Here is a 12,942-nt window from a genome sequence, read left to right on the forward strand (position 1 = left end):
ATCATCATCATCATCATCATCATCATCATCATCTTAAATTTAGGTCTCAGTGGCTGGATGGCAGTAGGCTGAGCATGACCAAGGGAGCACAATCATTAATTACTCCAAAACGCCTAACACCTTAAAGCGAAGCACTAACAAACAAGGGCCCAGGAATCCTGGTGATCTTTGGGATAGTAAATTGGGAGCAGGACAGCAAGGGAAGTGGCTGGTGATAGCAGAAGTGTTGATACCCATCACATAGCATGTTGTAAAGAATGCTGAATTTGGAATCAGACAAACTGGACTTGAACCCAGCAATTCTATGTCCTAGCTGGGTGACTTCAGCCAGGTCAGTTGACCTCTCTAAGCCTCAGCTTCCTCATCTGTAGAATGGGGAGATTGACTCAAGTCTCCCCAGTAGCCTTATCTGTGCTCCTTTCCAGCTCTGTGGTCCCATGCCCTAAGCCTTCTGAGCAGAGATCTCCTCCCAGTGTCCAGTCTTAAGACCTTCACTCTCCTTCTCTTCAGACACAGATCTGGAGTGAATCTTCTTCATCTTTAATTTAGAGAGAATTGGAAATCTAGAGAAAAATCTAGAATCAGAAAGATTTCTGAGTGAGATGCTGAAATAAAATCCGGAAAGGCTGTGACTTTTCTTTTTCCGCTATGGAGAAACTCGTGTCCTTTTTTGTCTTTTTGTTTTAAATTTTACTAATGCCTTCAGAGGTTTTTTTGCACCACAGTCTTTTCCTAGTCCCTTGTAACAAAGAAAAACAGTTCAGCTGAATAAACTGTCCTAGCAATAGTGTTGAACATCACAGGTGACATTTTGCAGCCGTGATTCTAGCACCACCTGGAGGAGCAAGGTGTAGAGGAACCCCTGTCTCTAGGTGCCAGGGAAGCAATCATACTGTTAGGAGGCAGGCAGGACTGACAGGTCATCTGTAGGAATGTGTCCTCCATCCTGAGATGCCTCGAAAGCCAGACTGGATTTCTGCTCACTCACCAATTCTGATCCTTAGCTGAGATGCTTGCTGGGAGCTCTTTGACCTGGGCAACCAAGGTCCCAAAGAAGGAAGTCTGTCCATGGTTCATAGCAGTGACAACCAGTGAGGAAATCCTTTCCCAAGAGAGAAAGGACTCCCCCAGACCAGCAGCCTCCTTTGTGACCCTGCAGAGTTCATCTGAGTATAATAGAAAATATAGTATTGAACTGGGAGTCAAAAAATTTAGGTTCTAGTCCAGGCAGCTCAATGGAACTGTGAATTGAGTGGTCAGCCTGCAGTGAGACCTGACTTCAGATCCAGCTTCAGACTAGCTGCGTGACTTAGGGCAAGTCATTTAACCTCTGTCTGCCTCAGTTTCCTCATCTATAAAATGGGAATGATAATAGCACCTACCTCAAAGGGATGTTTTAATGAGATAATATTTGTAAAGCACTTAGCACAGTTCCTAGCACATAATAGGGACTATTTAAGCTATAGCTGTTATTATTATTAGTCCTGCCTTTATTTGTCTTTATTACACAGCTAAGTCTCTTTGTGACCTTGAGCAAGTTTACCTTTTTGGGTATCCATTTCCTCATCCACATAATGAGGAAGTTTGACTTTCTAAGGTCTTTTCCAGTTCTCATTTTCTCTTTCCCTCCAATCTCATACTCTGGACTCAGACTTCATGATCTCAGACTCTTTTCCCCCATCCCCTCTGCCTCATCAGAAATGTTCTGCCCTGAAAGGTTTGACTTTATAAGGACAGACTAACAAGTTTAGGATTCTTCCATCTGGGCAGTTGAAATAAGAAAGTCTATTCAATTATGAAGGGTTTGGATAGGGTACAAATCCCACTTTATGAAACCGTTCTACTAGCTGTGTGACCCTGAACAAGTCACTTAACCCCAACTGCCTAAAAAAAAACCCTTCAAGGCCACTCCTTGAAGCTTGAAAAGGGCGAGAGAAAGAAATGACTACTTTACATGGTGCGTAACAAACTTATAAAACTCATCAGTTAGAAAGTAAAGGCTGAAAAATATAATTTTTTTTGAAAAAGGCTTTATATACAATCATAGGTAATAGATACATAGCAAAGTAATCCTAAGGGAAAAGAGGCATGGTTTCAGGTTTGTCCTTAACCTTTGAGTTTACTATTATACAGAATACTGCCTCCCAGAACTGTGCCACACGAAGTATTGGGCTGAATGGATTATGAGTCTGACCCACTTCAGCAAGTCTTGTGTTCTTATGCTCTCACAGATTTATGAACTATATAATGGAGGCTCAGTACCTGTGTCATATGACATCCAGTTGGATCCTCTATGGAAGGTCCAGAATAAAAATTTCCAACACCCCATCTTCCAGTGCCTCAATCCCCGTGGAGACATCCAGCCGGGCAAGACTGCTCAAGTCTTCTGGATCTTCTCACCGATAGAGGCTAAGACCTATACTGTGAGCTGATACCAACTCAACCCTTGTCCCAGTCTCAGTTCCAGTTCCAATTCTTTACCCTAATTTTATTTTCCCGGGCAGAAGGGATTCTCAGTTCCCTAGAGTTCCCTATCTTCTGACATAGTACCCTCAGGTTGATCTGGTCTCTTGTTGCCCCATCCATCCCATTCACTCCACAGGTAGATGTCCCCATCCATATCCTCGGTTGGAACTCAGCCGTCATCAGATTTGAAGGTGTGGGCTATGACCGCTTCATCATGGGAGATACAGCCCCATTCCACACTGTCACCACCAATGACCAAACTCCAATGGCTACCAGATTGGTTGTACCTGGACAGGTAAGGGGAAGGGAAATAGATAAGGACTAAAGGAATGGATGGGATGGGGAGGTTGGGGCAAAGTAGAGCAGAAATGCAGAACTGTAAGAGAAGACAAGGAGGAAGAGTCAATGAGATAGCTGGTGTGGGGGAACTGAGGCCAGGGAAACTCTACAAGAGGAGGAGACAGCTTGAACCTCTCCCCTGAATTCCAGTCTGGCATTTTCAACAACCTATCAGATTTCTCCACCTGGATATCCCACTAACATCTTGAACTCAATGAACCTAAAGTTGAATTCACCATCTTTCCTTCAAAATCTGCCCTTCATCCTCACTTCACCATACTTGTTGAACACCATCCTCACAGACAACTCAGGCTTGAAACCTTAGTCATCTATAACTCTTCTTAGCCCCCTGCACTTAATCAGGTGCCAAGTCATGTTGATTGTGCCTCCTAATTGTTGCTCATATCTGTTTCTTCTTTTATACTTCCATCATCATAACTCTAGCTTAGGCTCTCAACATTTCTTTTTTTGCACTATTTTTGGACTATGTTGTAATAGATTTCCATTTGTTCCTTCTGCCGATATTTCCTCTGCCTCACCTCACCCCCAACTTCAATCATCCTTCACACTTTACCAAGGTAATCTTACTAATGAATAAATGGGATCGAGTTACTTCCTTCTTCAAAAACCTTGAGTGGTACCTCCATCGCCTAATGGATAAAGTCCTAGCCCCTTTTCAACCTTATTTTACAGTCCCACCCCTCTCACGCTGTACACTTCAGTCAAACTCAACTTATTCACTGTGGTTCGTCAATCTCCTTCTACTGACTCCCACTTCCCTTCATTTCCCTTCTTCAAAACACTTTTTCAAAATCCAGCCTAGATGTCACCTCCTCTATGAAGCCTTCTCTGATTCTCCCAAGTATAAGTGATCTCTCCCTCTCTGCCTCAAAAAGCTGCTATAAACATAATCATTTGAAGTTACTGATATTGAGTCAGAGCACTGGGGTTTGAATCCTTTTTCTGCTACCTAATTACTTTATATGTGCCCCAGAGCAATGGATGACAGTACTTAAAGGCTATTAGCCTTATAAAGGTACTTTTGTATACAGCTTTAAAGTTTATATGGCACTTTAAATATATGCATCTCATCTGAGCCTCACAACCCTATGAGGTGGCCACTACAGGTAAAATTATCCCATTTTATAGATCAGAAAACTAAGTCTCCCCCATGGTCACACACCATGTCTCTCCTGACCTCAACTACAATGTTCTTCCCACTGCAACCCACTCAAGCTCCTCAGGCCTCCCCTCATCGTCTGATCTGTAAAGTGAAGGGCTTGGTCTCTGGATTCTCTATTCAGCTTTAAATTATACAATCCTATAATTCAATAGGTTTATTTGTGTTCATATCTTTTGGATAGATCGCCTACCCTAATTGGACTATGAGTGATGGAAACCAGGGAGTGTGACTTTTTTCAACTCCATTTTTCACTAATCATATAGCCCAAGACCTTGCACACAGTAGGCATTTTTTTAAAAGTTTAGATTGAAAAAGCATAATGAAGCTGCAAGAGGCATGGTCTTCAGCTAGTGGGGCCAAAAAACACAAGGTTACACTGCCACCTAGTGTCCATTCCCTGACACAGCAGGAGGAAATTTTATGGGTCTCACTCTCAATCTGCCATTCTGCCATCTACTTGGGCCATTCAGAGGTAGGTTGAAAATTAGAGAATTAACTAGGAAAGAAGAGTTATTAACCTGTTTTTGGTAGCATGGATCGCTTTGTCAGCAAAACCCAATACTTCTGTGGTTTATTACAAACAATCATAATTAAAGAAAAATGCCTCAATTTCAGTTAGAGATGAATAAAAATAAAGGCATAATTTTTTCCCCATCCAAGTTCCCAGATCCCATAATGTCTCTCCATGGACCCCAGGTTAAGAATATCTAATAATGCGCCTTGGTCCCAGGATCCAGGCTGAGAAAAGCTAGGCCCTCTTCAAGCCCAGATGGATGTTGGTGTGTGATATCTAGAGAAAAAACAAACAAACAAACAAAAAACACTACCCCTCAGTTGTCTGTTTCACTGTCAATCTCTTTACTTGTTGGAAAGATTCCCCAGCTGTCTGACTAATCTCTTCTGCTGAAGTTTCAGTACTTTATTCTAAATGATAATGGTCCTTCTCCTCTGCATAATAACCTTTCAGAAGCATGAAGGTTGGCATGTACAACTATTCTTAGCTCTGGGTTGACTCAGTCTTCCATTCTTCCTTCTCACTGACATAATGCCAGTCCTGAGCAATCTCCATCCAACAGGTTGCATTCCTATCCCAGTCTCGAATTTCCTTGGGCAACATCCCAGTGAGTTCCAAATCCAGCCGTCTCATATTCCTCAACAATGCCTCAGAGAAAGAGGCAATCCTCTTCTCCTGGGAGCTGGGATCATCAAATATAATAGAAAATGTGGTGAGAACCCCATCAGGCATTCCAGTCTCAGCCCTACCTACTCCACGGGCCCTGCCCCTGATCTGTCCCACTCAGCCCTAATCTAGCCCACAAACTCCTTCTCCTGTACAAACCCCACTGGCCTTTCTCCCTGCACAAGCCTCATCTTGTAGATACAAGAAGTATCTACCTCCCCATCCTGGTCTCCCCTGCTACCATCCATCCTAGGTACTGAAGGTGTCTCCCATGATGGGAATGGTGGCTCCTGGGGAGAATATCCCTTGTGTGGTGACCCTGAAAGTCTCACAGCACGCCTGTTTCTACAGTTTTGACATGGTCTGCAAGGTGAGGAGTCCGGAGCAGAATGGCCACTCTTATCTAAACCCCAAGTGACTCCTGGGGAAGGGTAAAGGTAGAAGGCAGCAGTGCTTAGAGGATGGTCCCTGATAGTTCTGGCCTTTACCTGGACTTGGTGCCGATAATATCCTGTGACCTCAGGGGCAATTTGTGCCTGGAGAAGACGGTTCAGCCCCTGAAGACAGGCCAGGAAAGTAGGCAGGGCTAAGGGGTTTGCTTTACTGACCTTCCCTTCCATTCCCTTCCCACGCCCACCCTCACCCCAACCCACCTTAGGTTTACCTACAGAAAGCCCTGGCCCAGTACAAGGCAGAGATGCAGGCCTGGGAGAAGGAGAAGAACCGGCAAGAGGTCGAGTTTACAATCACAGAAAAGAATTTAGAGGTGAGGCCAAAAGGTCCAGGATGCAACCAACCCAGCTGGCTGCTGAGAAGGCACTAAAGAGATGATAAAGAGATGGGCAAAAGCTCTGACCCACAGATAATAAGCATGCTGAGGAACTCCCCCTCCTCATCCTCCCCCTTCCAGGAATTGAAGCTCTAGAAGCAAGTGTCTCCTCTTCTAGCTAATTATTCCCTTCCTGGGATGTCTCTTTGGCCTCAGGGCTACCCTTGAGATGGATTTTAAGCAGATTTCACCTTTAAAAAGCTAAAAGCCAACCCAGCTTGCCCTGGCTCTCACATTCCATCCCCTGCCCAGGAGGAAGTGGGATATGCCTGGGAGTTCGGAGAGAAAGACAAGATCCCCTAAAGGGGAAGCCAGAGTGGGCTGAGAAAGGTCTGAGTGCAGAAAGGACTTGAGTGGTCAGTCCTTTCAGGGTCTGCAGTGGGGGAGGAGAGTCATCACTTTGGGGCTCTCCCATCACCCTTCTACAGGGACTACCTGAATTCTTGAAACCTTCATCCTGCACAGCGTGTGATCGTGGCAGGAAGTATAAGGTAATTAGACCTCCCCTCCCTGGTCATTGCTTCAGGCTTCCCTGGGGTGTTCTCAAAGAACCCTTGCCTAGGCTCCAGAAAGACACCACACTGAGTTTTGGTTGGGGTGGAGGTGGGGATGGAAAAGGAACTTTGGAGGGTTGGGAAGCACTGAGGGCTAGCTGGCACCGACAGTCTTCAGAGAGGGAAATTTCTCTTGGCAACAGGACCCCAAAGCTAGGAACTCTGGGGCCGGGAAGGAAAATGGGTGTACATTCCAAACTCCTGCCACTTGCACATCTCCCTCTCCCCAGACCTTGCCCCCCATCCAGAAACAACTGCCCTATACCCCACCAGTCACCTGGAATCTGAGGAGCCCCAAGCCTGGGCAGATCTGGCTCTGCCCTAAGGCACCGAAGCCCTGCCTGCTCTACCTGGGCCTCACTGCCCGAGGCCATAATGTGGATGACTTCAAGGGGAACTTCTTCTCCGAATTCCCCTGCTATTTCATCTACCAGTGAGTTCCCAGGGATACGCGGGTCCCCTCCTCCATCTCTCTCTCACAACTGTTATGTCCAGGTTATCCTTTCCGGGAAGGGTTGAACAGGGAGCAGCAGTGTGGGATAAAGGGACTGAAGCAACTTTTATGGATGGGACAACATTAGATGAAAATCTCCTTGAGGTCTGAGGAACCTCCAACATTCCCTGGTTGTGTTGTCTTGTCATTGCTCTGGCCCACTCATGTACGAGAGTGAAAAAAAAAAAAAAAAGGAGCCAGGGCCCCTCCCTATACATTGGGGGAAGGAAGTTCAGAAATACAGAGAAAAAGAGGAGATCCAACTTCTCTGGGCCTCAGTTTCTTCGTCTGTACTCTGAGAAGTTTGGACTAGACCTCTGGGGGTTCCTTCCTGTTCTAGCCCTATGACCCTATGCTAGGTGTTGAAGAAGGTACAAGGAGAAGCCGCAGCCTCTCCTCCCAAGGAGTTTACTGCCTAGCCAGGGGTGGAGTAGGGAGGTAAGACTTGTACAAGAATGACTACAAACCAAAACATCACAATAAGGAAACAGGGCCTTACACATTGTAAGTACTTCAAAAATGTGTGCTTGTCATGTACGGAGAAGTGTGAGTTTGGGGGTGGATGGGTGGAGGGAGAAGTCCTGAGGACAGGGAGAAGATCACATGAGCAAAGGGAGTATTATAGGAGCAAAGTCACAGAGTTAGGGAAAAGCAAGGCATCCGGGTGGGGAGCTAGTTACTCATTCATTGTGGCTTGAGTATGTAAAGAGTAGTAAGACAACACTGTATGGGAAGGCTGAAGTTACATTCTGGAGGACCTTAAATGCCTTACTGAGGACATTGGACTTTACTTGTTGGACATTTGGAGTCACTGAAGTTTTGGGTTGGTTTTTTTTTTTAAGTATAATCTCATGTCCTGTGCATGAGAAAAATTAATTTGGCAAGAGTGTGAAGGATGGATTGGTTGGGGGAAGAGACTGGTTGGACACAGAGAAATTAGCAAACTCTTGTAATCCAGGAAAGAGCTAGTAAAGGCCTGAATTAAAGTGTGCCTAGTGCCCTGAGAAGGGGAAGAAGGGGATTTATGAGAGAAATATTTAGGAACTGGAATCTACAGCATTCGGGTATGGGGCTTGAGAAGAAAAAAAATCTAAGGTTTTCAGTATGGGGAAAATGGTGGTACTATTAGTTGAAATAGGAAAATCAAGAGAAAAAGCAAGTTTGGGGGGAAACATGATGAGTTCCATTTTGTATATTTTGAATATTAGATGATTGCTTAAAACCAAGCCAATAGGTAGGTAGAACGTTGGGTAGAGAGCTCAGGAGAGATGTTTGTGCTAGAGATAGCGATTTGGGAGTCACCCTTACAAGTGTGATAGTTGGAACCATAGGAGTAGAGGAGACTACCAAGGGACAGAGGAGTGAATGAGGGCTGGGAGTTGAGAACATTAAGGAAACTGGGTAATTTAGAGGAGCAGTCAGAGATGGAGGAGAACCAGGTGTGTGCAATGTCATGGAAGCAGAAAGGAGCAAAGATATTAAAGACAGTGGATGGTCAGAAAAGACAAGGGCTGAAAAAATGTCATTGAATGAGTTGGTGATGATTCTGGGTGACTTTCTGAGACAGAAGTGAGGACAGAAGCCAGTGATAGCATAAGGGGTTGAAGAATGAAGAGATGATAAGAAAGTTAAAAGAGAGTGTGGACTGCTCTTTCTAAAAGTTTAGGGATGAAGAGGAGGAAGAAGATGGGCTAATAGTTGGAAGTGGGTAGCACAGCCAAGGGACCTTGGTTTTGGTTTTTGTCTTTTAGGTTAGAGAAGACCTGACTATATTTGTAGGTGAAACAGAAGGAGCCAGTGGAGAAGGAAAGATTGAAGATTCAAGAGAGGGAAGGGTCGATTGACAAGCAAGGTCTTGGAAGAAGTAGAAGGGGGATGGGATCAAAAACACAGATGGAATTGTTTGCCTTGTCAAGGGAGTGCTACCCCCGTTCCACTGTGGCAGGAGGCAAAAAGAAAAAGATGGGTGAAAACAGATTGAGTTTTGAAGTATGGAGGCCTTCATCTCAGCAAAGTAAGAGAAAAGGAAAGAGCTCATTTGTTGAGAATATGGGATTAGAAGTGTGGTTAGTGGCTTGAAGAGAGAGGAAGAAATTCAGAGTAACTGCTTTGGGGAATGTAATTAGGAGTCAGCTGGAGTTTTACTCAGTCTAACATTGGCTAAAGATGAACAAAACTGAGATATCAAACTAAAAAGGGCCAGATTCGCCTCCTCTTCAATGTAGGGAGAGACTCCTTGTTCAGGTTTGAGGTTGAGGTAGGGGGATGGGGCTGGACCTAACTCTGAGCTCTATATCCATTCTCCCATATGGTTCATGGTACATCGTCATGCTTGGGAAGATAGTGCTGTCTGGACTGGGGGCTTATCCTGTCCCCTCAAGAAACTATATAAACCACAATACTTATTTGCAGGCCTCTCAAAGAGAAGAAAAACAAGGGAGAATCGGTGATAGTGGAAGGTGAACCCGAGCAGCGTCCATTTTCTAGGCAGGCGAAGCAGATGGTGACAGATATCCTGACCATAGTTATCAGGTATTAGACCCTAAACTCTTAGCTCAGCCTTTCTGGCCCATAAAGCCAGCTGAGTGTCTGCTCAGTCCCCATTCTCTATCTCCATTGCTGCTCCTCCTCCCACGGCCTCTATACCCCCAATGAACTTTAGAGAGGACTTCCTCAGGTAACTTACCCAGTCATTCTCTAATCCCTTCCTTAGTGGTGTCCAGGGCAACAAGCCAATGCCTTTGAGGGTCCCAAATTAAGCCAGCTCCGTAGCCACCAAAACTACTCTTCTCACCTTTATTTGTTAAGTGAACCCAGGAAGGTTCCAGGAACCTTGTTCTAGTGCCTTGGATACCAAACCTATCTTTTCTTCTCAAGGAAAATTTCTAAGTCCACATGATCCCTTTATAAGGATGATTGGCAGATGAATAGTTCTTACTTGTCTTGGCTAGGACCAATGCAGACAACACCCTCTCGCTGACTATTGTTTTGCTCCATTTTCTTTTTTTTTTTCTGGGCTTGCAATGGGGTTAAGTGACTTGCCCAGGGTCACACAGATAGTGTTAAGTGTCTGAGACCAGCTTTAAACTCAGGTCCTCCTGACTCCAAGGCTGGAGCTCTAACCACTGTGCCACCTAGCTGCCCCTTCCATTCCTTTTCCTAGAAGCATCAGGCATGGTGTGGCCTCCAGATAAGCCTTAGGCCCAGTGGGGAACATGGGATTGAAAAGGAAGGGGCAGGTTCAGCCAGGCCCTTCCCATAACTCTGGCCTTCCTATTAGGGGCTTGCTGGAAGACAGGAAGTTCCATGAAGATGTGGAAAATACCCTGGTGGAACCCATTCCTTACTTTAGTCAATTCTGGAGTGAGGAATCAGCTCGGATGCTAAGCCAGAAATATAGCTTAGGTCATGTGTCTGATAACTCCACCTCATGTGAGGGAGAAGAGGAGGAAGCAAATCAAGATGAAGACAAGGAGGATGAGACGGGAGAAGAAGAAGAAGAATCCTGGGACAAGGGAAAGCTATTTGGGTCACTGGATGAAAGTCTGTCTCCAAGCGGCATACAGAAGAGGTCTCTGGATCAGTTGCTGTTAGAAGAATTGAATAGCATACTTCAGGAGGAGACTGCCCGTAGGGAAAAAGAGACTATCTGCCGGTGAGCCTGGGAGTGGATGAGGAAAGGGGTGGTAGAGAATGGGTACATTATGGTCCCAAAAGGGGGGAGAGGGACATATCCTGTCCTGTCCAGGGACCACAAAGGCAAGTCAAGGTCTATCTAGCCCCTGCAACCTTAATATAGAAGAGACTCCATTTGAAAGTGGGCTTTGGTTTTTATTATTTTTAATTTTGTTTTGTTTTTGAGGGGAGATGTAGGGTAAGAAAGGGGTCCAGCCTTTAATTTCAGCAGTGGAGGAATTTCCAGAGTCTAAAGGGTCTCTAGCAATGTGCTAAACATCTGGGTTCTTATCCATTACACTACACTACCTTTCTTAAAATGTTTTAGAAATTTACAGTCTCCTTACAATCCAGAGGGAGGAAAGGCCTTTTTGCCTTCTTCAACTGTCTGTCCCCTGGCCAGCTCTGCTGACTCTTTCTGTCCATAGCCGAACTGTACCAGCCCTTCTTCTGTCCAGTATCCCCTTCCCCATTTCCTGCAGCAGTGATTTGAGCCCAGGTCACTCTTAGGTTGCCCAGCTTCCTGAGCCTTCGACAGTCAGTGCTGGAAAACATGATCCAGAATATCATGCTAGAGGCCAGCCGTGGGGAGGTGGTGCTCACCACGAAGCCCCGGGTCATCGCTCTCTCTCCTCCACCGCAGACCTTGCTCAGGTGAGAGGACAAGTACTGTCACAATGGGCTGGAATCGGGGAGCTAGAGCCCCACACTCACCTGGCCCCGGTGCTTTATTTCTTCCAGTGGGCCGAGCCCAGACTCAATACTCCAAAGAAACTCTGGGCAGTACTTCAACTTGGGCTCCATCCAAGTGCCTCTGCCCCAGATCAACAGCTTCATCTCCAGTGGCGCCAAGCTGGTACTCTAGGCTTCCCCAGACCCAGGGCCAACGGCCTATAGTCTTCACATCCTTCCACGTCCTGGACCGCAGCAGGGGATCGTGTGCTCTACAGAGAAAAGATTTCCAGAGCCACTCCCCATCCCCAGGCTTCCACCCAACCCCATCGGTCTTCTGTCTCTTCCAGTAAAATTGCACCTCCAATCGGCCGCCTTCTGTCTTGACTCTTGCTCCTTCCGGTGCCCAGGCTCCCGGAGGATGAAGCTGAGGAGTTTTCAATAGGAAAGGGTTCCCCTGCTTCCGCCTCCAAAATGTAATGTGCAATTTTGAGAGTTTTGAGAGAAGCGTGTTGGGGGTGAGTAGGAAGCAACTGAAGTCTGAAAGCAGTCTGGAGTGAGTGCTCTGGGGGCCAGATGTTTCTTCCACTCTTCCTGGTTACTCCCTCTTTTGACTGACCTCCTGGTCCTCCAAGTGCTACAGGCAGATGGCGCTGCATTGCGGCCAGGCGTCGGGCTTCTGGCTGGGCTGTAAGTGCCCTGGACTCTCGCAGCCTCCAATGAAGCCTGGCTGGCGGCCCCCGCGGGGAAGGAGTCGGTCGTGGGGTGTGTGTGTGTGTGTGTGTGTGTGTGTGTGTGTGTGTGTGTGTGTGTAGGGGTGGGGTTGGGGGTGGGGGTTGATGTTGCAGCGGGCTCATGTCAGCCTTCAGCGTCCGGAGCTTTTTATAAGTTAGGCTGTCCGAGTGATAGAACCTGGCTGAGCAAGGTTGGAGACAGCTTTCTTTTTTTTTTGCCACGGCCGCCACCTCCACCCAGGTCTACGCCAATCCCTCCATCCGCCTGCAGCCGACTCTCATTGCATCCCAACGTGGCGAAACCGAGGCACTGACCGGGTCTTGGGGAAGATCCATATATTAAGGCACCTTTCCACAGATCTCACTGCTAGACTGGGTGTAATGCTGAAGGACCAGATTTAGCTAAATGTCCCACGCCCCCAGTCCTTGGATTTGGCGTCCCAAAGCCAGGAGACACCCCCACACACACACACGCACATTCCCACCCCAGCCCCGTCCTAGCATTGCAGAACTCCAGCATCAACTCTTTCACTGGGGTTGCTCCTCCCTTCCCTCTCCTCCCCTTCAACCTCTCCTGGTCATTCCCTCCCCCTCTCTCCGCCCTCAGCATGGCAGGTGGGTGGAAAAATGACATCTGGTGTTGTTCCAGTGATGGCCAGGGCCCCAAGCCTTCCTCCCTCTCAGACCCCTCCCCCAAATGAAGGCGTGCATGTAGCTCCCAACCCCCAGTTCCCGGGGGTCCTGAGGGATCAGTCTGAGTGGGGGTGGGGGGCTTAGGATGGTGGGGTCCCAAACTGGTGGAGATATAGGAGGGAAG

The 12,942-nt window shown here is 46.8% G+C and overlaps 1 protein-coding gene across 1 annotated transcript in view; it reads left to right on the top strand.

The window, feature by feature from the left end:
- The window catches only part of CFAP65 (cilia and flagella associated protein 65), a 49,604-nt gene extending 37,846 nt beyond the window's left edge, over positions 1–11,758 (top strand). The window contains exons 23-33 of the mRNA XM_027873469.1: positions 2,232–2,423; positions 2,603–2,761; positions 5,065–5,214; positions 5,422–5,538; positions 5,827–5,934; positions 6,426–6,488; positions 6,782–6,984; positions 9,457–9,576; positions 10,325–10,699; positions 11,230–11,373; positions 11,461–11,758. Coding sequence (XP_027729270.1) covers positions 2,232–2,423; positions 2,603–2,761; positions 5,065–5,214; positions 5,422–5,538; positions 5,827–5,934; positions 6,426–6,488; positions 6,782–6,984; positions 9,457–9,576; positions 10,325–10,699; positions 11,230–11,373; positions 11,461–11,584 — 1,755 coding nt within the window. The 3' untranslated portion in view covers positions 11,585–11,758. The remainder of the gene's footprint in view (positions 1–2,231; positions 2,424–2,602; positions 2,762–5,064; positions 5,215–5,421; positions 5,539–5,826; positions 5,935–6,425; positions 6,489–6,781; positions 6,985–9,456; positions 9,577–10,324; positions 10,700–11,229; positions 11,374–11,460) is intronic.
- Positions 11,759–12,942: the final 1,184 nt, after the last annotated feature.

Source organism: Vombatus ursinus, unplaced genomic scaffold (assembly GCF_900497805.2).
Source record: "Vombatus ursinus unplaced genomic scaffold, bare-nosed wombat genome assembly UNPS02014802.1, whole genome shotgun sequence".
NCBI classification, from domain to species: domain Eukaryota; kingdom Metazoa; phylum Chordata; class Mammalia; order Diprotodontia; family Vombatidae; genus Vombatus; species Vombatus ursinus.